This window comes from Vicugna pacos, chromosome 9 (assembly GCF_048564905.1).
Source record: "Vicugna pacos chromosome 9, VicPac4, whole genome shotgun sequence".
Lineage (NCBI taxonomy): Eukaryota > Metazoa > Chordata > Mammalia > Artiodactyla > Camelidae > Vicugna > Vicugna pacos.
In genome coordinates this window covers 40,610,990-40,635,451 of record NC_132995.1, presented here as the reverse complement: position 1 = coordinate 40,635,451, position 24,462 = coordinate 40,610,990, and the positions used below count along the sequence as shown (strand labels likewise).

At 50.9% G+C, this 24,462-nt stretch overlaps 2 protein-coding genes across 18 annotated transcripts in view; one reads left to right on the top strand and one right to left on the bottom strand.

Annotated features, from left to right (window-relative positions):
• The first annotated feature begins 3,742 nt into the window (after positions 1 to 3,742).
• ZDHHC1 (zDHHC palmitoyltransferase 1) lies at positions 3,743 to 23,641 on the top strand. Of its 12 annotated transcripts, none has more exons than XM_072967557.1 (12): positions 3,752 to 4,056; positions 10,589 to 10,635; positions 11,963 to 12,239; positions 16,678 to 16,853; positions 18,443 to 18,544; positions 18,946 to 19,070; positions 19,171 to 19,329; positions 19,579 to 19,691; positions 22,432 to 22,514; positions 22,692 to 22,841; positions 22,978 to 23,056; positions 23,165 to 23,304. In XM_072967557.1, the coding sequence occupies exons 2-11, from the start codon at positions 10,589 to 10,591 to the stop codon at positions 23,024 to 23,026; spliced, it is 1,281 nt and encodes a 426-aa protein (XP_072823658.1). In that variant the 5' UTR covers positions 3,752 to 4,056; the 3' UTR covers positions 23,027 to 23,056; positions 23,165 to 23,304. The 12 variants fall into 12 exon arrangements, with proteins under 12 accessions (XP_072823654.1, XP_072823655.1, XP_072823653.1 ...); XM_072967548.1 differs by having other exon boundaries at positions 3,754 to 4,056; positions 22,748 to 22,841; positions 23,165 to 23,641; XM_072967549.1 differs by having other exon boundaries at positions 3,755 to 4,140; positions 22,748 to 22,841; positions 23,165 to 23,641.
• LRRC36 (leucine rich repeat containing 36) overlaps positions 4,910 to 24,462 on the bottom strand; it is a 74,590-nt gene continuing 55,037 nt past the window's right edge. For 2 of the 6 annotated variants that reach the window (XM_072967542.1, XM_072967546.1), the window contains 2 exons: positions 7,758 to 7,848; positions 4,910 to 5,892 (listed from right to left, as the gene is read on the bottom strand). In XM_072967542.1, the coding sequence (XP_072823643.1) occupies positions 7,769 to 7,848 (80 nt within the window). In that variant the 3' untranslated portion in view covers positions 4,910 to 5,892; positions 7,758 to 7,768. Of the gene's footprint in view, positions 5,893 to 6,432; positions 6,505 to 7,757; positions 7,849 to 14,424; positions 14,512 to 14,771; positions 15,323 to 16,172; positions 16,284 to 21,659; positions 21,800 to 24,462 lie in introns of those variants that run through there. The other 4 variants (XR_012075717.1, XR_012075716.1, XM_072967543.1 and 1 more) reach the window with 4 other exon arrangements.

Sequence of the window (24,462 nt, the reverse complement as noted above, 5' to 3'; positions counted from 1 at the left end):
TGAGGAAAAGGAGGCTATCAGGCTGTAGAGATCAGATGGAGCCAGGGGGCAAAGGAGGTCTTGGAGGCTACAGTGAGGAGAAGGTTTTGATTCTAATTTCATAGTATATCAAAATACCAGTCCCTGAGGAGCAGGGAGAGTCACTGAAGGTTGTAGCAGGAAGTAAAATAATGTTTGACTTTTTTTTTTTCATTTTAAAGAGAGTCTCGAGCTGTGGGGATAATAGGCTGATGGGAGTGGGGAGCCCACAGTAGAAGCAGAAAGACCAGTCAGGAGTCTGCTGCATTTGCCAGAACAAGAGATGCTGCTGGCCATGGGGACAAGCCAAGTGGATGGGCTGAATCATCCAGGGCCCACTGGAAATGGTACTGTGACCCAGACTAAATGGACTCAGAGAGCAAGAGCTGTGGCTAACCAATCCCACCAGGCTAACTTGATAATTAAAATTTAATTCTCTTATTTAATGAAATGGGGAGCATCACTTCCTGGTAGAAAGACAAGTAGACTCTAGATTATATGTATCAATGTCCACTACCAGTGGAACACTCTGTGTGCTTCATATGCAGGACCATGTTTTCAGACCTCATCATGGCCCTATGCAGTAACTACTGTTACTCCCACTTCACAAAGGAGTAAACTGAGACTTAGAGAGGTTAAGGAATTTGCCCAACTGGTGACTGGCAGAGCTGGGACTGAAACAGGTAACCACTGACATGACCTGGGACAAGTGACAAGTCCCAGGAAGGCTGGGCATACATTAGCTCTAATTAAGGATAGGTTGCTGCATCCAGCCCAGGGTAAGATAAGCCACCCAGGAGTCTCTTCTGGCAACTAAGAGTCACGTAAGCTAGCCTGGAACCTTCTCACACTCATGTGCACAGGTTCTTTAAACCACAGTTGGGTTTTTTGTCCTCACAGCCTGGGCTGTTCACCCTGGGCAGACCTGCCTTGCTGGTCAGGGGCAGCTGCTCTGGGCAGGAACAAGTCCTGCCTGAGGGGCCGACTTCTATTGCAGAAAAACGTGCCTCATGTTTTCATAGAAACTGGCCAGAGGGGGCAAGAGGGGCTGAAACTATACTGCAAGTAAACAGGACCCTGTAGAAAAAGGCCTAGGGGTGGGAGGGAATGCTTTGGGTTCCAGGAGATGTACAATCCTATCAGAGGACAGGGACAAGGAGGCGGACAGGAGCTTGCTGAGCTGGGCTTTGAAAACCATACTTTGGCATTTCAATTGATCCTAAAGGCAAAAAGAAGCCCTGGAAGTATCTTAAACAGAAGGCTGATGAGGTGGTATTAGCAGTGTGTGGCCTGATTCCTCAGTAGGTGATGCCCTGGGTAGTGTCAGGTTCTGGATTGGGAACCACACCACAATGACAGACTCAGAACACCATCAAACTGCCTGTGCTGTTAAGAAGCAGATTTGGCCAGAGGGAGTCTTCTTTTCAGACAGTTTGGCCCAAAGTCACTCAGACAGACATCTAAGGAATCTAAGCAGTCATTTTTGTTTCAAATGAAACAGCTTTAATTGGTTAAATGCGTGTGTGCTTAGCCCTATTTGAAACCCACTGTATTAGTTTCCTATTGCTGATACAACAAAGTGCTGCAAATTCAGTGGCTTAAAATAATACAAATTTATTATGTTACAGTTCTGGCAGTCAGAAGTTTGAAATGGATCTCACTGGGCTAAAGTCAAAGTGTCAGCAGACTGGTTCCTTCTGGGGACTCTAGGGGTAAATCTGTTTCCTTGCTTTTTCCAGGTTCTACAGGACACCTTTTGGCTCATGGCTTCTTCCTCCATCTTCAAAGCCAGAATTATAGTGTCTTCAAATCTCTCTGGCCTCTGCTTTCATCATCACATCTCCTCCCACTTTGCTCCTTATGACTCCCTCTTATAAGGGCCCTGTGATTACACTGAGCCCACCCAGATAATCCAGGATAATCTCCCACATCTCAAGGTCCTTATCATATCTGCAGGTTACACTTTGCCATGTTAAGGTAACATATTCATTGGTTCCAGAGACTGGGACACGGACATCTTTGGGAGGCCATTATTCAGACTATCACTCACTTTAACAAAGAGAAAGAATAAGCTTGGCATCTAGGAGGAGAACGGACTGGAGGCAGACAGGCTGATGTTAGGGAGAAAAGAGGCTTCTGCAGGGTCAGCAAGGAAGATGCTGGTGATCTGGGCTGGAGTGAAGCGGGAAGAACACGTTTCAGAGTGAGGATTGCATGATCTTGGGGACTGTCTGGGTTAAATGGGCAAGGACTAGTCAGAGACTGGGTAGGTAATGGTGCCCTTCAGAGGGCCTGAGGGGAGGAGCAGTTTTGTGGAAAGGACATATAGGGATATATAAATTCCCATGGGACATCTAAGAGAAGTAGATGGGAGGAGAGTGGACCCAAGGTCTAGATGGCTGTGACTCTCAGATCCCTTCCCTCCCTGTCAGCATACATGGGCTCAACCTCCACCTTGATTTCTAGGTAACCATCTCTTTTTGACCCTGAGTTCTGTAATTCAGATAAGATCTGAGCAATCATCTTGTATTTCTGAGTAGTATTGATATTTATTCTATATTGAGTTTGAGTTTATCAGTCCTGGAAACAAGAATTTGTATGGTAGAGAGATCAAGTCACTTGCATAGATGAGATTGGGCGTGTTCAGGGTGGTATGGCCGTAGACTTAAGTCACTTGCATAGGACTTATAATTGGCATGTGATAGAGCAGGAGTTTCTCTGTTGCTTTTGTTGTATGGTTGTGGCTGATACCTTTTAGAGATAGGGATGTTTTCTGTCCAGCCCATTCTGAGCAGGTAGCCAGCCAACTTCTCACATTTTCAGGGCCTTAGATATATGGATAGGTCAGCTGGTAGAAGACAAAGCTTATTCTTGTTTTGGGGGAAGGGCTGAGCTCATGGGAGGGTCCATCCTGAGTGTTCCCAAGAAGAAGCAGAGAGGGGGCTTTCAGGGAAGCCAGGTCCAGCAGGGAGGTCCCCCAGGCAGGGAAAGGGAAGACACTCCACACACCCTGGAACAGAGGAAGCAGGTGCCTGTTTCCTGGCAGCCCTGGAGCAGCAGGCATGGCCCCACAAAGGCCAAATATAAGAGTACCATGGATGGGACAATGGTTGTGGCCTCAGTACCAGAGAGGGCCCATGACCAGAGAGTGCTTCTCAAACTGTCTACTATTGCAGGAGATCCTGAGCCCTGGGAATAACCTGGGTAAAGAGGAGCCTAGTGGAGACCAAGACTGAATTTTTCACCAGCCTGGAAGATGGGAGCTCCCAGTAGGATTTATGCTATATTTAAAGGAAATAAAGAAAGGAAATATTTTGTGTTCTTACAGTTCACACTTTAAATTATAGGGCACCTGAATATTTATTTGTATATTTATTTGTCTAGATCTGCCTTCCCCTTAGCCTGTAATCTCCCTGAAGGGCAGGGATTTCGTGGGTGTTCCCCATGGTACGTCCAGTGCCCAGCACATACTCATTTAAGTGTGTGGGCTAACTGGGGGTCTACCTGAGAGCGGTGGGCTCATTAGAGAAACTGGAGCACGTCTGGGACAAATTAGTATTTCCAGAAGACAAGCTGTGCATTGAGGGTGGGGGAAGTGGGTTTTCTAGGAGAAAGGTTGGAAAGAAACGTGAACCTGTCGGCCTAGGGCTGAGGGGGCCCTTGGCGAGCCCCGCCCGGAGCCGGGGTGCCAGCGCGACGTGACGCAGCGCGGTTTGGCCGCTGTGGGGCGCCGTAGCCCGCGTCGTTGCCAGGGGAACGGGCCCAGCGCCGGACGAGGCCCAGCCCGCCTCGGCCTGGCCCCGCGATACAGCCAGCCGGCTCCAGCCGGAGCTGGAGAACTTGCGAGTCCAACCTCTGCCGCGCGGCCCGGTATGGGTCCGCGCTCCAGGGCACGCCTCCACCCTGTCCCAGGGACCGTCTCCGCTGCGAGGGTCTGAAGAGCCTCCGTCCTGGGGAAGGGTGGACGGCCAGGCGCGGTGACTGAACCGCTGAGTGACCTTGGCAGGGCCTATCTGGCTCCACCGCCACGACGCGCAGGTGAGGAGCCCCCGCCGCAGTTCTCTCCTCGAAGCCTGACCTGAACCGCTGGGACAGAGCTTCTGCCGCCCAGCCAAACTCCAGGTACCGGACAGAGCGCCAGGCTTCCGTCTAGCATTCATCAGGCGCACAGACCTGCATTGAGCGCCTACTGTGTGCTAGGCTGTTTGCCAGGCGCAGGGCCACAGAGAGCCACGGAGGGCTCCAAAGAGGACGCGGCTGGTTTCCAGAACCCACAGTGTAAAGAGAGGCGGGGCAGGGGTTGGGGTGCGGGAAGCAGGCGCCAGATGGATGACTAAAGTGCTTTCGGGCTGGGTTAAATGCTCTCGTGATGAAATGGAGGGAGGTGGTCAGGGAGAGTCTGCTCTAACATGTGACTTTTAAGCCAAGACCTGAAGGTTGAAAAGGAGCCAGCATTGTGATCAGGGTAAGGGTCATTCTTGAAGAGACAAAAGCAAATACAAAGGTCTGGAGGCAGCAGGTACAGGGGAGCAGAAAGGATGAGGGGAACCTTGAAGGAGGTGGTGGGGGTTTCAACTTTATCCTAGCAGCAGGAGGAAACCACTGAGGAGTTTTGATGACTTTGAAGTTTTGAAAAGCTCACCTCACTCTGGCTGTTGTGAGCAGTGTGGTTGTGACAGGGCACACCAGGAAGTCAGCTGAGGGCCATCCTAGTTCTGCCAGTTTAGCTGTGCCTCTTACAACTTAGTCTCTCTGAGCCTCAGTGTTCTCATCTGTGAAAGGGGCATATTGTTCTGTATGTTGTTTATGAGAAAGAAAATGAGGGGCCAACCACATCCGAGACCAATGACTAGAGAGTTCTATGAGAACAATTTGAAATGATAGGACCTACTCAGAGAATTGTAAGGGTTTAATAAGTGAATTTCATCTAAGTATTTAAAGCAATGCCTGGCACAGAATAAGTGCCCTTTAAATGCTAATGATGGTCATTATTATTGAAACATTGTAGGGGAGCAAAGATTGGGGCTTGGATTAAGATGATGGCAGCAGAGACAGTAAGAAGTTTCTGGCTTAATTTCCCTTCTTGAAGGAGAGCTGTATTCAGAGGTGGGTGAGGGGTGGTCCCTGTTTTTGTGGAACTGGTGGTTCACTGTGGGAGACAGGTTTGTAAACAGATAATCACCATAAGATGCGATAAAAGCAACACTGGTACTTAATTAGCCAGAGTTTTTTTTCTTTTGTTTTTCTTACTTTATTCTGTCACAACTTTGTTCTTAATGACTGTTTCTTGGTGGGTGTTCCTCAAGGCTTGCTCCTTTGATCATGGGAGTTGGTTTCCTGGTTAAAATCAACAACTTTTGCCTCTACTCATTGGCTTTGTTTCAGCTCCCTCCTCTTGTCTTCTTTCCTTGGCTTAACTTGAATCCTAAACAGTTTGCATTGGTTGCTTCAGGAGGAGAATGGCACAGAAAATGTTTGCAGACCATGTCAATTCAGGAATGACTGAGGTTTCAAGCTTTTCCTGCCCTAGCATCAGACTTCTGCATGTTGTTGATATGAAGAATCCAGCCACATCTGTGACCAACAACTTGGAGAGGTTTATGAGAATGGCTTGAAGCTCCAATTTATTTTCTGGGAATTGTGATGGGCATCTCTTAGTCAAACTGTAGCCACTCCCCAGAATTTTAAGGCCAGCAACTTCTCTGGCCCTTGTGGGGAATTCTGATAAAGTACTTGCTCCTTAAAAGTTCTTTTATAAATGACGTTTTACGGTGTAAAACAGTATGCACCATGCAGCATTTTGTTTCCACACCCCCTTTATGTGGCTAAATAAGGCATATGTTAAATCAGTGAAAATGGGTTTAAAAGCAGATCCTGGGGAAAAAACGGAAAACTTGTTTCAAAATACCTGTAGAATCACTCATACAGCAACCATAAATCTTCTAGCAAAAAGAAAAGATGGTTGAGAGTGAAACCTTCCTTCCCTTTGGGTTCTGGAGTCACAAGAGCTGAGCTGAACTTCAGCTGAGGACTGGAACAAGGTCCTGCCCAGCGGCTCCTGTGTTGTGCTGCCTGGTTGTCTGATTCCAGCTTTGATGAAACCCTCAATAGCTCATAGGGAGCTCTTCAGCTGAACAACTCAGAATTGCTTTTGAGAGTGAGAAAGCATTGAACTAAAACTGAGTGCTCTTTTGTTGCATGGTAGGATTTCTTTGTCTGGCACAGTACAGGGCTCTGGATCATATCAGCACATTTGGTCCACATGGCAGCCCAGTGGGTCAAGGAGGATAAGAGATGACATCCTCAATTATTTATTTGACCTAGTTTTTTTTTTTAAAGCGGTACATGCACATGGTTAAGAAAAAAAAGATTCCAGATAGCACCAAGGAGTACATAGTAAAGGCAAATCTCTCTCACCCCCAACTACTAGATCTCCATCTCAGAGGCTGCCTTCTTTGCTTCCTTGCATTTCTTTCCAGAGAGACTCTGTGCATATAGAAACATTAATGTCTATCCATCCCCCTTTGTTTTTACACACTCGTAGGGTAGGCTACAACAGTCCCATGTCTTGCTTTTCTGCTTAACTGTGTATCAAAAGCTACTTCATCCCTCATTGGTTTTTTTTTTTTTTTGAGTAAAGGTAGATTTATTTAGAGAGATACATAGGCTGTTTCAGAAGGCAAAAGAAAGGTCATGAGGTTTTGGGGTTGAGTACTCAGGTTAAACTAAAAGTAGATACACACTCCATAGATAGAGTGCGGGCTGTCTCCAAAGATGAAGGGAGCAAGAGAGGCAGCCCCTCATTGTTTTTTATGTTGTATGGCATTACAATATGTGGATGTTCATATATTTGTTTATATTGTTTTTTTGTCCTTTATTATTACAAACAAGACTGCAATGAAGCTTTGTGCACTTTATGAGCATAAGTATAAGATAAATAAATACCTAGAAATGGAATGTCTCGGCCCAAGGGTGTATGTGTTATGAAGTTTGGTAGACATTGCCAAATTGCCTTCCAGCTAACTTTTTTGAAAAATAAATAAAGGAGAGATCCAAAGAGGTGGCTTTGTGAAATTTGCCCACCGTGTTCCTCAATCTGTGAGCAGCAATGCAGGGACTGGAACCAGGTTCTGTCTCCAGCCCTAGCCCATTTCCCTGGCTCCAAGCTGTCTCTCCCCAGTGGTAGCGCAGATCCCCAGGCCCTTAAAACCCTCACGTCAGCCCTGTCACCTCTCTTCTGACCCTTTCACTCTACCCTCTCAGTTCTGTGGCCTCCCTCAACAAACCCTCTTTAGTAATTAAGTTCATTCTTTCCTAAAATCCTCAGACATCTTGCAGGAATGCAGGGATGCCCACAGCCTCTCCAGGGCTAGTACTTTTCACGTCAGTCTAGTTCTTTTGACAGTGCCATTCACAAATCTCAGAATAACATTCCTAAATATTTCTTTGGTGGGAGCAGAAGTGGGCAAGAGGGAAATGGATCAGTCATGTAACTGTTCTACAGCTCATAATGAGAACTTATTCAACACAACATAATGAGGTAAGATTTTCCTCGCTTAAATTAGGCATATAAATTAAGGTAGCCTAACCTTAGTTTGAAAATGCAGCTTTTAGCAAGTGAATGTTAACATAGATTATTGTCATTCCAGCAGTGGCCTTCATCTTGTTGGGACATGGGGGTGGGGGGCCTGCACAGCCCCTTCAGCCTGCCTCAGAAGCCAGGTGGGGCTTTGACTTACCAAAGCAGCAGCTACCTTTGGCCATAACATCCATGCGACCTCTTCACTCTTGTCTTCCCTTGGTCCCATAAGTTTAACTCTGTGGTTTGTTCTGAAGCAAAATAATGTACTTGAAGAACCTTTTATCAAAATCCACCTACCTCTCAGCCCACCAAAGATGCAGTGGGGGCATTAGGTGTGCAGGAAGGAGCTTGTGGGCTTGACCTCCGCCTCCCAACCAACTCCTCCCAAGGCCAGCCTGCTGTGGCATCACCTCTCCCCAAGCCATTTCCCTTCTTGCTCATGCCCTCCTTTCCACTATGACTAGAAATCTTTCTAAAACATCCATCACCTTTATGTCATTTCCCCTGCTCTAAACTTCCTGTGACTCCCTGTGGCTCTTTCAATGGTGCCTAAGTTTACTGACCTGGCTTCCTAGGATCACCTTGTTACCAAACCAAAGTCAAGTCTGCTTGCCCAATGCTCAGCAAAGCCAATCTACTGACACTGAGCTGTGGTGAAGTAAAGTACAGTGTTTATTGCAGGGTACCAAGCAAGGGAGTGGGAAATAAGCCTCTGATCCACTCCAACTTGGTCTTTGAGTTATGGGCTTTTTTTTTTTTTAAGGGGAAGAACAGTGAGGCTGAGATTAATCATTATTTTGTGACGTTTTTGTTATACTTTGTAATCATAGTTTTTGGTGTCAGAATGTCTCTGATTTATGACTCTCTGGCCAGGTGGTCCATGGCTTATGGATCTGTTAGCTCATCTTGCTTGGGAGAAACAACCTGAGTTTGTATGTTAATGATAAAATCTATAGTCCCAATTTTAGTACATTAATGATGTTATCAACAACAGCAGTTTTAGTCAGCTGACTTTGGTTGTTTAGTGTTCAGTTAGCACAGGATTGCGGTCAGAGGGGACAAGAAAGCGGATAGAGTTTTGGACAGATTAATCATAATTTTGGTAAGGGAACTCAGTCTTAGGGGAACTCAGTTTCCACCTGGGATCTAACCCTGTAGCTCCCCGGGGCTCATCTCTTTCTTCCTGGACCTTGCTCTCTAACCCCAAAACCATCTACCCTGTGTTCTGTCACAGGGCCTTGCAAGGCTGCTTAAATACCCATTCATCCACTGCCCTGATATCTGTCTAGGTCTGTCTGGGTCCCCACATAGCAAGACCTTGAGGGCAGGAACCTGGTCTCATCTGTGTTTGCATCTTTAGTGCACACAGGGGGCTAGGCCCCATAAGCACTGACTGGGCCAAGGTGAGTACACAAGCTGGCTGAGTTGTCTGGGAGCAGAACCATGCATCTTTCAATCTAGTCTCCTAGGGAAGTGCTGAGAGAAGAGGGGCAGCCAGAGAAGTTCCATCTATGCTTGAGGCCCCATCTTGAATTCTCTCCTTCCTCCCAGCCCTTTTAATAAAAAATTTGGGGGCCAAAAGAATTTGTGGCAGCCAACTCTGCAATGGAAAATTTATCAGTTAAGAGTTGATTGGCCCAGGCTTTTGGTGCAGGTGGCATGCCTCCTGGCCAGCTTGGCTATCTAGTCTGGAGTGCTGCCGCTGCTGCAAGGGACCTAGACCCAGTGGCACCATCCCTTCATCCACGGTTCATACAAGTGGTACCTCTCTGGGCCAAGGGTGCTGTGGTTTGGAATCAGAACCACCCTTCAGGCTGTTTGTGGTAGGCCCCTGGCCTTAGATGGCAACTCCTCTTGCCTCAGATATCAGGGTTAGTGCAGCAGCACTGGGGGTGCCTGTGGCCACTGCCCGCCCATTCCAGCAGCAGGGACATGTCAGCCATGTGCCTCTGCTTCTTTCTTTAGAAACTACCTCAAGGTGCAGGGTTATTCAGGCGTGAGGATGGCAAAAATAAAACTAGAACTTAGGGATCCCAATTAATGGGTTCCCTTCGAAGGAATTGCCTTGTTGATGGTGTCACTGAAGAATCTGTGTGCAAATCACAGGCAGTTCTGAACAGAACCACCCAGCTCCGTATTCACAGAGCTTGACTTGATGACCTTTGTTTCTAAAAGCAAGAACAAAGATTTGCTGCTTCTGGGGACATTCAAAATAAAGTGATGCCAGATTTTTAAAAATCACTTTTGTCATTTTTGACCAAAGCTGAGAAGGTTAGGATGACAATCCAGTGGCCCAGCTCTTATGACAGTGTGTTCCTTGGGACTACTGACTAAGAAAGCAACTTCAACCAACCCCATCACTTTGGGTATAAACCTCATAAAATCTCATAGAATGTCAGACGCAGTAACCGCCTCAGTTTGAAAAGATGAGGCCACCCCAGAGGGCTATTTTAAGGGTAATCATAATGTCTACCACTTAGAAAGCATTTGTGTCAAGGCTTTACCTACAGTGCTGTTGATCAATGCGTAGTCCTAAATAGGCATCCCTACCCGTTTTTCAGATGAAACTCAGGCCACTCAGCGAGCAAGTACAGAACTAGGACTTGAACCTAGATCTGATTTCTCCAAAGCTGGGACTCTTTTCACTTTCCACTGCTTTTTACTGAAGACAAAGCAAATGACCAAAGGATTCCAGGGGAGTCCCTGGGAAAAAACTAGGGTCACTCCATTTAGCTTTGAGATTAGGCTACAGATACGCCAGGTTTGGTTTACAAGAGGCTCTGAGTCTCGGGTGGGATGAAGGGCAGAGTGGCTGAATGCGAATGTCTGGCAGTGAGGGTAATAGCCAGTGGGCAGGGGGATCTGGGGATGGTGGGTATGGGTGCTTGGTGGCTGTGCAGACTGAAGGCAGGGCAAAATGGGTCAGAAGGCTTTGGGTGGATCAGGATTCCATACCATTTACTGTGCCCACATTTCCTTTTATTTCAGATGTTTTCAAGTCAGCAGACATTTACTGAGCACCTACTATGTACAAGGTATGTTCTGGGTACTTGGGGGAGGGAATATGGGGAACAGAGGTGAATGAATTACAGTACCTTTGCTGCCCTTAGGGGAAGCTGGCACAATAGGAGGAAAGACATGGAGATGGCAAAGTGTTCCAAATGGCAAAGTGACTTGCTCAATAAAGACTGAGCACAAAGGCCCCCTGACCTACTTGGGGCATCAGGGAAGGCTTCCTGGATGAGGTGATGCTTGCTTGGATTCTGAAGTTCAAGTTACATTTTGTTGAGTTGAGAAGTGAGGAAGGTGTTCCAGGAAGATGTGCTGAGGGGAGTCTGCCATACCTCTTGTCTTAGACTCCCTAGCCCATAGGCATGGGCTCCTGAAAGGAGAGTCCAGCTGCCAGGGCTTTGCCCCTGCTCCTGACTTTCCCATCAAGAGCTTCAAGTTGGCCTCTCTACCCAGGTAGGGCACGCCTGCCCAAGCTCTGGTCCCACCTCAGGCCCGGAAGATACCAAGGATTGGGCTCTTTTTCCTGTTCTGATAGGCCCACCCTGCCTGCCCTGCATGTAACTTTGACCACCAGGTCAGCTCTTGGGCTGAGGATGGTGAGATGGGGGTGGAGTAGTGCTGCCATCTGGTGTTTTGGCTCTGGCCAAGGCAGGTCTTTCCCTGAGCTCCCTCAGTTGAGTCCAAGGCATTAGTGCACCTTTCTGTTCTTACTGCACCAGGCTCAGCTTTACTTAGAGAAACATGGTCATTTCTGCTGCTGGAATCACAGAGTCCTCCCCCTTCTCTTGTATGCTGGCTTCTCCCCAGCCAAGAGGCCCAGGCAGCTCATCTGAGGCACAGGGGAGATAGTTCAGGGTCCCCTAGTCCTTAAAGGGATTATGTGCTTGCTGAAGGGCAGAGGCCAGATCCCTCTTCTGAGCACCCCCCATTCCCTGTTTTCCTTGCATTGGGGCCTCAGGACAGAGGTGACTAATCCTAACAGAATCAGTGTGTGTTCTCATCACTCTGGCCCCAGCCTGATATTATTACCAGATGAGAACATGTCTTACTGAGTTTAACTTTGATGGCTGTGGAGACAGAGCGCTTTGAGTAATAGGCAGTCACACTGTGTCCTGAATAAACCCTAGACCCTCCTACCTTGTCCTGGCTAGGGCTAGGGCCAGAGCTTACTCTGGGGCTTTGAGACCAGCACTCTGCTGCTATCCATCCTCACTGCAGGCTTCCTCATGCTAGGGCCTTGGATTCCCCTGCAGAGTAGCTGGGAGATGGCTTCACATCCCAGTCTGCTCCCCCCTTGCTGAAACCTGGCTGTAGGCATGAGGCTCTGGGCTCCAGCCCAGGCCTCCTCAGGCTAATGCTCTCTCTACTCTTTCTCCCTCTGGAGATGAACATCTGCAACAAGCCCTCCAACAAGACAGCTCCCGAGAAGAGTGTGTGGACAGGATCTGCGCAGGCCAGCAGACCCTCTCCAGAGCTGCAGGGCCAACGGTCCCGCCGGAATGGGTGGAGCTGGCCCCCTCACCCGCTCCAGATTGTGGCCTGGCTGCTGTACCTCTTCTTTGCTGTGATTGGCTTTGGGGTCCTCGTTCCCCTCCTGCCTCACCACTGGGTGCCTGCTGGCTATGCTGTATCCTTGGGAAAGTGTGGGACTGGTACATGGAAGAGTGGGGGCAAAGGATGGAGGGACATGGGAGAGATCTGAAGCTGGGCTCCAAAGACTCAAGAGTGCAGAGCCCTGTCTCTGCCCTGGGTGGGGGGTGGGGGGACCACCTGCCTACCTGCCTGGCCTCCAACTTCCATCTGATCCATCTGCCTGATGGGGTGAGGGAACAGACCTAACAAACCTTGGAGCATTGAAAGCCCCCACACAGATGGGAACCTCATCAACTTAGGTACCACAAGAGCAATTACAGAAGAGAACTTTAAAGTTCTCTTTAAACTAATAGTGTACATTGCTCAACAAGGGATAAAATAGAGTAATTGGTCCATTTATGAAATAGTTTTTCACTTTTTGAAAATAATCATGGTAGAATTCCTTTACATAGTAAGTTTGCTGGTACATTTAAAATGTGATTTTATTTAGAGAGGTTATTATGCTGTACCCAAGACTGTTTAGGAGCTCATTGGTTTTATAAATCAGACCCTTTAAGGGTAAGGTTGAATTGACAAGAGGAGGGATAAAGATGCCCTGAAGGTTCCCTGGGAACAGTGACAAATATGAACATGCCTGAGCCCACTGGTATGACTGCCCCAGCCCTGGCCATAACCCCCAGGAACAGAGGACATGGCTGCAAGGCTGGGAGATTGGGGTATAGCATGTGGCCATGTGCCCCTGTCCAGAGGGTGCCCATGAGAATGTACCCTGGCATGTATGCTTCATGGAGATGATTCCTTGGACTAGGGTGAGCTAAGGGAATTAGCATGGATGAATTTGAAAGACTCAGGCATAGAGCCAGCTCCTGAGCTTGGTCCCAACTCAGCCTTTTCAGGGCTGCACAAGGCTGAGCAGCTTCTCCCAGCTTACCACACGTCAGCCCCCTCCTCTGTCTGACAGGAAGAGTCCTACCTGCTTCCCAAGGTGGGGACAAGGAGCACACAAGGAAGTGTGTGTGAGCACCAGAATATATGAGCCATGAATGTGAGCATGCTCTCTTGGGAAACTGTAAAGCCCTGAGCTGGTGGGTGACAAAGGTAGGTGGGTAGAGAAAGACTCTAGAGAAGGTTGTCGGCCTCAGACACCAGCAATGTCATTGGGGGATGTCCTGTTTCACTAGGGCCCAGGGCCTAGTCATCAACTCTGTAAATTAAAACTAGAGTTTCTTTGAGGTGACCAACAGGGCTTAGTCAGTGCTATTAAGTAGAATGCTTCATGGAACATTCCTTCCATGGTCCTGAATGGGGATACCACTCACTCAGGACTACCTGGGTTTCTGCCATTGGGGTACCTGGGAAGCCAGATTAATAACTACGTGGTTTAGAGTGAGTAGAATCAGAGCAACTGACAGTAAACAAGTGTAACTAGCATTTATTGAGCACTTTTATATGCCAGGTTCTGTGCCAATCCCTACATGCATGACCTCATTCTGTCCTCGTAATAATCTGTAAGGAAGGTGTTCAACTCACTTTACTAAAAGAAATTGGGGTCCAGAGAGATTAAATGACTTCCTGAGGTCACATAGTTGGTATCAAATGAGGACAGAAGGGCTGTTCAGGCAGCCGGACTTAGGCAGTGGGATGGTTTGAGGGTTTTGTCCTCTCCACATTCATTGCTTTGGGCTATGCTGGAGGCTCACAGAATCACCCGGTTGGACACTCCTATTTCCAGGCCTGAATGGTTCTCTGTCCTCCCATTAAAGTCACCTTCCTTTTGTAGGCTCCCTCAGGGGCCCCTGGGGAATGAGGTAGGGTAATGGTATATACTAAGGACTCACCTTGGGCCTAGAACTGGCCTGGGCCCTAGGGTTGCAAAGATGAGTAAAATAGGGCCCCAGCTCTGGGGTGCTCAGCTTCCAACTGGAGGAAAGCCTTGTAGATTGTAGATCATCATGTAGTAAGTAAGGGGGTAGGAGCTCATATAGCAAACTGTAGGTGCAGAACGGGGGCCATCTAGATCAACATCACCATGAGCCCAGATGCACACCTGCTGCTCTGCGTTCCCCTCCTCCCTCCTCCTGGCCTCTCTAGGTACTCTTGGTTCCACCCCTTTCCTTCAGCACCTATACCGAGTCAGTCATCAAGTCCTGTTGATTTTATCTCTTAAAAAGCTATTGAATTTTCCCTCTTTTCTCCCCACTGCCATGTGCGTCTCTTACCTAGATGACCATTTCATTTCCAAACAGGTCTCCCCATGCACACTGTCACTCCAGCCAGCCCATCTGTGTCCCTGCAGCCAGAGTGCCCTTTCAAAAACAAATATGATAAAGTTGCTCCCTAGCTTAACACCTTCTAATGGCTTCTTCCTGCTTTAAGTTTTAAGATCCTCAAGGCGCTGCACATTCTGGACTCTGCCCATCTCCCCAGCATCTTCTTATATTATTTCCTCTGTTGTTCTCTGTTGCAACAACTCTGGTCTCTGCGTGGAAACCCCTATTCTCTCTTCTCTCTCTCTCCATCCCACTACCCAGCTAAGTCAGAAGTCAAGAAATAGCAGCCTATGGGCTAGTTTGGTCCATAGGTTTTTTTTTTAATTGAGGGATAATGAACACACACAATGGACATATTTTAAGTGTTCTTTCAGCATGTACATTTTAAAAATTATTTCCTTGTCAACATTTAAAAAATGAGAGGCCTTACTTATCCAGACACAAATGTGCACAAATCCAGATTTTGAAAAGCCAGAATTTGGTGACATGGGCCCTCTTTCTTGCATGGCAGCAATGCGGTGATCTGGAACCAAACATCAGCCACCCCCTAGTTAGGACTCTGCTTGCTCCCAGTACCCAGCCAGGCCTCCTTTCCTCTTTATATTACCTGTCAGATCCCTGTTATCTGTTCCTCTCCACATTTTAGCTGAGACAGTACTTCCTCAGGGAAGCTTTCCAGATCCCTTCAGACTAGATGAGGTCACCCAGTTACAAACTCACACAGTCCCATGAACTCTCTTCATTGCAGTCAACCCACTATTTGATTAACATCTGTGTTTCCCACCAGACTGTAGGCTCCTTGGAGCTAGGGACCAAGTCTGTCTTGCTCCTTCCATATTCCTCAGTCCTGCCATAGAGAAAAACCTCAGTAAACAGTTGGATGAGTGAACCAGGGGGCTGGGGGAGGGAGAAGTGTTGGAACAGCAGGAAACTAAATGTTCGCCCACATTCAGCGTGTCTGAAGAGAGGCTGAAGTGGTGATGAGTAGCAGTTGGTGATACCAGAGAGGTTTGAGAGGAGCCAGAGCTAAAGGGGCCTTGGCACTTAGCTCAAAAGTAAACTTTAGCTTGAGAGCCATTGAGAGTCACTGCAGGAGTTTAAGCAGTTGAGGCCTTAGGTTTAAGCTTTTCAGAGCTCACTTTGGGACCAAGTGAAGGGTAGACTCAAGGGGACCCAGACAGGAGGGGAAGAGTCAGGAAACTATGGAATAACCCAGGTCAGAGGTGGAGACTTGACCATGGCCAAGGCTGTAGGGATAGAAAGCTTGTAGTGGGCCACGGGATTGTCTCTTTCAGCTCTGGTACGGCACGCTAAGGTGGAGACTGGCTCATGTAGCATGTAGGGAAATTTGGCTGCTGGGAGGAGGAGGAAAGGAGAAAAGGAGGTTGGACAGCTAATGGATGGAGGATGAATGATGGGGGGATGATGACTACTTGGCTAACAAGAGAATGGATGGATGGATGGATAGATAGATGGAGGGTGGATGGCTGCCTGGGTGGAATCTATTAGTGAATTTTTATACATTCAGACTTTGTAGCAAGTTGTCAGCACACCTTTCTCTAGCATTTGGTCCAATTGCTGAGTAGATTGATCCTGGAAGATCTGTGTTTAGCTCCAGGAATTAGCCATGCTGCCCCTGGCCAGCCCCTGAACATGTTAGGCCATCTCCAGACATTCAGCCTCAGAGCTCCAAGTACCTGGTTTTAGGTTGTGGAGGTGGTGGGTATATGAGGCCCTGTCTGCAAGTGATTCTCCAGTTGGCCTAACTGCTGAGAGAGAGTGGCTGATTCCTTCTCAAAGCTGACTTCCTGTGGAAGCAAGATAAACAAGCTTAAAACTTATACTTTGGGTCCTTCAACCTTAGAGGATGGTCTCATTTTACCATTTAGAATCTGAAACCTGGTAGGGCCAGCCAGGGCTTTCCCTGGGCCTGGAACAGTGAGGCCAGGTCCCTGCGGTTAGGCCCCTCAGTAGCAGCAGGCAGTGCTGGGTTGTGAACTCCGTTACCAGATGACCCCTTTCCTCTTCCACCTGGGGCACAGGTATGCTAGAGAGGTCTGACAAGGAGGCTCTTGGGGGACAGGCAGAGAGTCTCTGCACTAGGGAGTTGCATGGAGATAGTGATCGGTTCTCTGGCTAAAGGAAGCAGGGGTGGGACTCTTAGAAAAAAGTATGACGTGAATCTTTAACCTTCTGGGCCAGTGCATGGGCACCATCTTTGCTGGCCACCTCGTGGTGCACCTGACTGCTGTTTCCATCGATCCAGCAGATGCCAACGTGCGGGACAAGAGTTATGCAGGGCCCCTGCCCATCTTCAACCGCAGCCAGCATGCACACGTCATTGAAGACCTGCACTGCAACTTGTGTGACGTGGATGTGTAAGTGCATGTGGACTGGGTGTGTGTGGACTGGGCTGATGAGTGCCCCCAGGGAACTGCCAGCAGGAGCTCAAGGCAGACGGGGTATACCCAGGCTATATAGTCATCCTGAAGCCTCATAACCCTCGTGTTTCACACAGTCAGGAATCTTGATGGAGTGACAGAAAATTGGGTGAAGGAGGTGAGGAGAAGGTGATTGGAAACAAGATGAGGAGTAGCATTTCCAACAGTTAAAGTAGGAAACATTTGGTACCGCCACAAACACTTCTAATGACTAATTCTGCCAGTAACCCCACCCCTCTTCTCTCACAATCATTCCCAGCTAGGGGTGGGGAGGGGAGCTAACACTTGAGTACTTACCTTGTGCTAAGTGCTTATGAACAATCACCCTGTAGGATGGGCAATATATTTCTCAGTTCACAGAGGAGGAAGAGCCCATTGCTCAGAAAGGCTGAGCAGCTTGAGGTTGATCATACGGCTGTTGGGCAGCAGAGCCAGATTCACAACCCAGCCTGCCTGGCCCCAGATTTGATACTGTTATCCTTGTTTATGCATGAGGAATCTGAGGCCCAGAGAGGCCAAGTGACTTGCTCCAGATCACACTGCTAGTAGGTGGAGGAGTCAGAATGCCTCCCTAGAACATCTCAGTCTCCCAACCTCAGGTAGGGGATCAGGGATAGGGGTATGGTTCAAGGTCAGCTCCACACTTCTAATCTTAAGACCCAAGCAGCCTGTGGAAGGGGCTCTGTCCATAGAACAGAGAAAGAGCCAATGACACTCAGATGCTGAGGACTTTGGCATCAGACCATCCTTTCCTTCACTAGACACAGTGCATTGTTCCTCAGTGTATGCTCTGGCAGTTGCTGCCTATTCCAGGGCTCCGTTCTGTTCTAGGGGAGAAGGTTGCATCTTACTCGTCCACTCCTTTGGGCTTTATTGGTCCCTTCCTGGGGCAGGGGGACTCACTTGCATTCCTAATGTGGCCTTATCTCATCTGACCCCCTGCAGTGAACTGCCAACTGCTCACCCAGATGTCAGTTTGCTTCTCTTCCTTTGGCTCCCTTTAGATTAGCCCAGACAGAGTTCTCTGGAAGATTGCCAAGAAAATCCCCATAGTCTGGTAGAGAAACAGAGACTCAAAAAATGTAGATATCAGGAAGAGCAACGCAGGCCCTGCACTGAACAGCCTTGCCCTCTTCTCCCTGGCCCCACATCTGCATTGTCTCCTGGTTGGGCGCAGGAGTCCTTACTTAGAAAGGAAACCCGATTTTCATTTCACATCACCATCACCCAGGTGCGCAGTCCCAGACTGGGACAGTATAATGCCCCCCTACTCCTCCTGCCGCCGCGGGTACACTCCCCCTCTCCGCCGCCACTTCCCTGCCTCTCCGCCCCTTCAAATGCGCTACCTCCTCTGGTGCCCCGACCCACAGTGCAGCCCGCCAGAGGGCGTGCGCGCTTCCCCGTAGATGCGCTCCGCTGCCGTCATAGGCTCGGATGGGTAACTCTCTCCAGCGCCCCCCCGAGCCAGGCCAGGCAGCAAAGAGCTGGATGAGCCCGCAACCGCGCTGTGCCTCCTCCCACCGCAGGAGCGCTCGTTCCAAGCACTGCAGCGCCTGCAACAAGTGCGTGTGCGGCTTTGACCACCACTGCAAGTGGCTCAATAACTGCGTGGGCGAGAGGAACTACCGGTGAGAGCCGGCCCCGGCCACAAAAGTGCCTGGGGATGCATGTCTGAATGTACGAGTCTTGAACCTGCATGTGGGGCAGGGCGAGGATAGTGGTACTTGGGGGACCTTACGCTGATATGTGTTAATGTGTGCTGGTCTGAGGGTGATGCTCCTGATGGCTGCTGCCTGGGACACTGAGGGTAGATTTGGGGTCTTCCTCTTGCTGGCCCAGGGAAAGGTGGGGAGCCTATTAGGGGTGTCTGCTCACTATAATCTTTGCCCTAAGTCTTTAGCTTCCTGAGGAGTTGGGGCTCTGGGGTCAGAGGCCCGGCTCCCCATCCCAACCACGGGCCCTTCTGAGCTCTGGGTCCTTACCCTGCTGGAGCACCTGGGTGCTAACAGCTGCCCATGGCTGGGCCCAGGCTTTTTCTACACAGTGTGGCATCTGCTTTACTGGGTGTCCTGCTCCTCGTGCTGGTGGCCACTTATGTCTTTGTGGAGTTCTTTGTCAACCCCATGCGGCTGCGTACCAACCGCCACTTTGAAGGTCAGTGTGGGCTCTAGACCCACTCCCACCCCACAACCCTGGGCCTGTTCTGGTCACTAGTCACAGACCTGGCTGAGCACAGTCTGTCCATGCCTTGCAGTCCTGAAGAATCACACAGATGTGTGGTTTGTGTTCCTGCCTGCTGCCCCTGTGGAGACCCAGGCTCCTGCCATCTTGGCTCTGGCTGCCCTACTCATCCTTCTGGGCCTGCTCTCCACAGCCCTGCTCGGCCACCTGCTCTGCTTCCACTTTTATCTCAGTAAGTGCCCTCCATTCCTGCCCCACATACACACCCACACCTGCCTTATAGTAAGGTACCTGCTTGGGCTGTAGAGCCCTGAAACTGTGCCCCTTCTCAGTGCTCGCTCTCTAATGGTAACCTGGTCTTACTCCATGGCTTAGCGTATATGGGGACAATGGTTTCAGCCTGTGACTGTATACCCTCCCTTACCTTCTGAACCTCAGGGTTCCTTTTCCGTTGCACTGAGCCTTCTCTTCACCCCCTCAGTGTGGCACAAACTCACCACCTATGAGTACATCGTGCAGCATCGTCCGCCACAGGAGGCAAAGGGGGCCCACAGGGAGCTCGAGTCATGTCCCCCCAAGATGCGGCCCATTCAGGTATAGAAGTAGCCCAGAGGGCTGAGGGAGTGAAAGATGGGGCCCAAGTGTGGGAGGGGTGATGGGCTGTGAGTAGCCAATGACAAGACAGGGCAGAGGGAAGCAGGCCTGAAACAGCAGCTGGGGTAGGGGATGGTGGAGGCAGCAAGGGTGAGGTCCTGTACTAAGCACGTGCCTGCTTGCTCAAGTGTGGGCACAGCCAGAGGGAACCCTGCATTTCTCTGACCCTGTGTATGCACCTGTCCAGGCTCCAAGCATGTGCTGGAGGGTACAGAATGTGGGAGCCTAGAAGCAGGCAGGTTGGGACTGAAGGAAAAAAAAAAGAAGAGACTAGTGACTGGGTCACCAGGATGAAACCATCAGTTCTCTCTGTCTGTGATCCTGCACCCTTATACCCATTACCCTACTTAAGTCTTGAAACAGTCCATAAGGCAGGTAATGCTACCATACCCATTGTTGCAGGTGAACATACTGAGGCCAAGAAAGGTTAAACAAGCTGGGTCTGGGAAAAATTAAGGTCCCTGCACTCTGGAGCAGCAATCCTCCAGCCCGGGCTTGGGCTTGGCCAGCCCAGCTGCTGACCAGCCTATCCCTATTCCCATGCCCCTTGGCTTCCTGAGGTCAGCAGCTGGGGGTGGGGGCGGTCCACTCCTTGGAGCCTCCAGGGACTGGGAAGGCAGGAGGCCCAGGCAGGCCTTGCTGGGAATGCTGAGTTCTGGATCCTAAGTCCTCATGGCAACTGGACACAAACACAGACTGGTGGACAGATTGGGGAGGACTTGGGACCCTGCCTCTCCTGTTCTTCTTGCCATGGGTGGGCCAGGCTGCCAGACCTGGGCAGGCCTGGGGGAATGCTGGCTGTTGGTAGAGACCCCCTGCCACATCACTGTGTACCTGCCGTGGTGCTGGGCACTGAACTTGGGCAAACATAGTGGCAGCCATCCTGGGAGTGGGCATCATCCCTATCCCCACTTCACAGAGGAGACAGGCTCTGAGAAGTAGGCAGGAGACTTTCTCAAGCTTCAGAGTTGAGGCAGGGCCAGATGTGCTGGCAGCAGGGACATTTAGTATCTGTAAATGACCTGAGGGAGACCTCCCCAGGGGAAAAGGGATGTGCTTGTCCCATTGTACAAAGGAAGGCTGAGGCTGAGAGGTGCCATGTTACCATTCAGGAATGTGCAAATTTTGAAGGTCTCTGAGGGAGGATTGTAGGGACAGCTGTGATGAGGGGAGAGGGGTTTGAATGGAGACACTCTCGTGACACCTTCAAACTCCCTCAGTTGGCTAGGGCCTGGCTCCTGTCCCATTTTGGCCTTTCAGGCTTCTGAAATCACCCTCTACTGCTGCCCTCCCCTCTACCCTTCCCCCTAGAACCTAGGACCACCAGGGTAGGTTTTGCCCCTCTCTCTTGGGCCCTGGAGGGGTGCTAAGTCCACACTAGCAAAGAGGAAGAATTTGGGGGAAGGATTCCTTTGCCGTCCCAGACTGGCCTTTGACCCCTTCTTTCCCAGGACTCTTCTGCTCAGGCTGGCACCCTCACACACTCCTCCTGAAAGGGCCGGCCTGGGCAGATGCTGGGCACGGAGCTTGCCCTGGGCTTCGCTTCATTCTCTGCATCTGTGCAGCCAGCTGGTGACCAACTGGGCTCTGTCCCCCAGATCTGCCAGGGCCACCCCAGAGGGAGCCTCCCCACCCCCACCCTGAGCAGGAATGTGGGAGGAGCCCCACTTAGGAGCCGTTGCCCCCAAACATAGGCTTGTTTTAGAGACGGTTTTGCTGTTACAGTGTCATCTCCACATTAGTCAGGATGCCTGGGTCTCCATGGAAACAACTGCTGAGCAGGCGACAGCTGTCTTGGTGCCCTGACCTCCCGCCTGATGGGGGCAGGGCCTCGATGCCATGGCTCCACCCTGCACCCTCTGCAAGGCTCCTGTCCCGGGTTATTTTTCCTGGGTTTTGTTTTCTCACCTGCAGTCCTCTTGGGCGTAGCTGGGCTGCTTGCTGTGTGCTGAGGTGCAAGCCTAGGTCACTTCTACCTCCTGGCTTCAGCCCCCTTCACTTTCAGAAGCTGGGTCTGCCACTCGCACAGTCCCTATAAAGATCAGCAACTAAACAAGACAGAGAACTGGCCCATAAGCTGTGGCACTGTTTTTTCCACCACCTACTGCCTTCCCTTTCTGGGTAGGAGCTGGGGAGACTGTTCATCCCTCCAGCCCTGCCAGCAACTAAGATTCTGGCACTCAGCTCCTGGGGAGCCATGGATCCCTGAATGCAACCTCACACCCCTGGGTGCACATCTGGGTATGTGAACTGCTCAGTCTCCCAACTAGGGAAAAAGTAGGTTCAGACATTGGAGCCCTGGGAGGAGCCAGGAGCAGCAGAGGATCTCTCTGAGTCCTTTTTTTCATCCCCCCCACCCTTGGCCAGAACAGCTCTAGATTGTGTGCATTGGATCCATGAGGTTGGAGGCTTCCTGGAGGAGGTGGAGTTTGACTAATGAAGTGAGAAAAACGGTGGGGTGGGGTAAGGTACAAAAACAGCTGTTTTAAGCCTCATTCTGCATTGGGGCTTTCCCAGCATAGCTGGGAAGCCAGAGGACAGCCCTAGACCTCTGTGCACAGACCTCCCACAGAGGCCAGTGAGGGGGTGTTGTGTCCAGGACCACCAGGTGGGCTCAGGACCCAGAAGGCCCTGGACCCACACTTGGCCTCCCAGCCTCCCTCACCCCCACCTTCCCCAGGAGATGGAGTTCTACATGCGGACCTTCAGCCATGTGCGCCCAGAGCCCCCTGGCCAGGCCAGGCCTGCCACAGTGAATGTCAAGTGAGTGCGACCTGGGCATGTGCCACCTTACATCTCCCATTGGCATGGCAGGGCCATCTGAGGTTGGAGAAAGGGGTTAGGCCAAGGCACAGGTCTTGGTCTAGCCCAGTGTGGCATTGGACAGATAAAAGCTCCTTTCCAGCTAGGAAGGGAGGCTTATTTTAGGACCTCCAACAGGGAAGGATTTGAAGGAACAACAGCATCCAGTGCTAATCCTCCCACTTCCCCCTCAGTCCCTCCCGGTTCCTTGCCACCCGCAGCCAAATGGAGCCTCCACCGCCCTCCTCCCCAGAGACTCTCGCTCTGCACCCCCCGATCCGACCCCAGGTAGGGGGTACTGTGCTGGGCCCCATGCTCAGGTGGAAGGGGATGGGAAAGAAGCCTCTACCCTGCTCCACTCCTCTGCTTCCTTTGGTGATTTGAGGTCTGGGGAAGGGGTACTCAGGCTTCCCTCTGTCTGCAGAAAAAGAGGAAGCGGCGTATGTATAAGGTGCCGACCTCTGGGACCTTAGACCGGGAGCACCCGTTGCCCAGGCTACCGGGTGAGCGCCCCTTCCTGGCCGGACCCTGCTTAGGGAGCTCAAGGGAAGGAAAGAAAGGCCCGCAGAGAGTCCCACCTCCTAGTCTTACGTTCTTTTCCAACCCCGCAGGGCCCCGGACCCTGGGCCTCCGGTCCAGCTCGTCCTCGGATTCTGCAGACACCAGCCCTAAACACGCCGCTGGGCCTGCAGGCACCTACCACTCGGCGTCAGCCGAGTCCATGGACGAGATTCCAGTGGCTCAGACACGCCTAGGCAGTGCCGCTCTGGCCGCCCCCGTGGGCAGGGGCCGAGAGCCCGGGCTGGCGTTGCAGGCGCGTGCGCCTGCCGTTTTCGTGAGCCCGAGCAGCGGCAAGCCCGGGGCGCCGGGCGGCCCGGTGGCGGGTTTGGCTTAGCTGGGCTGAGAAGCGGGAGGGCGGAGGAGGAGCGGCGGGCCCGACTCTCTATGCAACACGCCCACCCCCGCCGCACCAAATGCACTTTAGGGTCCCCTTTGGCCCGCGGGATCGGCCCCTCACCCCGACGACTCAGCAATACCCGCCCCACCAGCCATGATGCTCCAATAAACTTTTTTATGTTTTTTGCGGATTTAGTGCATAGTTTCTTAATGGCAAGGGCCACGGGCCCTCCAAGAGCCGGACCATTGCCCGTCAGCCTAGGGGCAGAGGGTGAGGTGGGTCCTCTCCGTACACTGTCATAGGGAGGAGATACACAAGGACCTGAGGTGCTCAAGTGCGGGGCTTCTGGTTGGGAAAGGTCCTGGAAGGCTGCCTGGAGGAGGTTATTTTTCTTGAAGATAAGGTTTGCACTTGGAGAGAGGAGGGGAAGCAGGTTTGGGGCTCCGGAGGCAGCAGCAGGGGCACGGACTGCAAGGCTAACACTGGAGTAGGGTAGGAATAACCGAGGACGCGGATTTGGGAGATCCAGGAGCTTTTTCCTGGCGGCGGATCGATGTCGGAGTATCAGGATTTGGGGAACGCCACTGGTGTTTCGTTCATTGTACTATCCCGCCCCCAGCGATCTGGACTTCTGAATTGGGATGCCACATGTTAATTGGAGACCTGTGGTCTTGAGCCAGCCCTATATCCCATTGTCACTAAGGGAAGGGACCGTCCTGCTCCTCTGCATCCCCACTTCCCAAAAGGCCATCGGTTTGGATTGCCCCTGGAGGTGGGGACCAGCTTTTAACTTTGGCTGGAGCCTAGAATGGGGGCCATCCGAGGACGTCCGTAATTGTAGAGGTCTGGTCTCCCCGACCAAAAAGGCTAGGGAGCTGCCCGGGAGCAGCGGGATGAGGCTATCTCAGCAGCTCCAACCCCGTAAAGCGCCGAGAGGGCGGTGTCGGGTGGGTGGAGCCAGCGTGACCTTGGTCACTCTCCCGCTGAGACAGCCACGGGGGTGGGACTCGC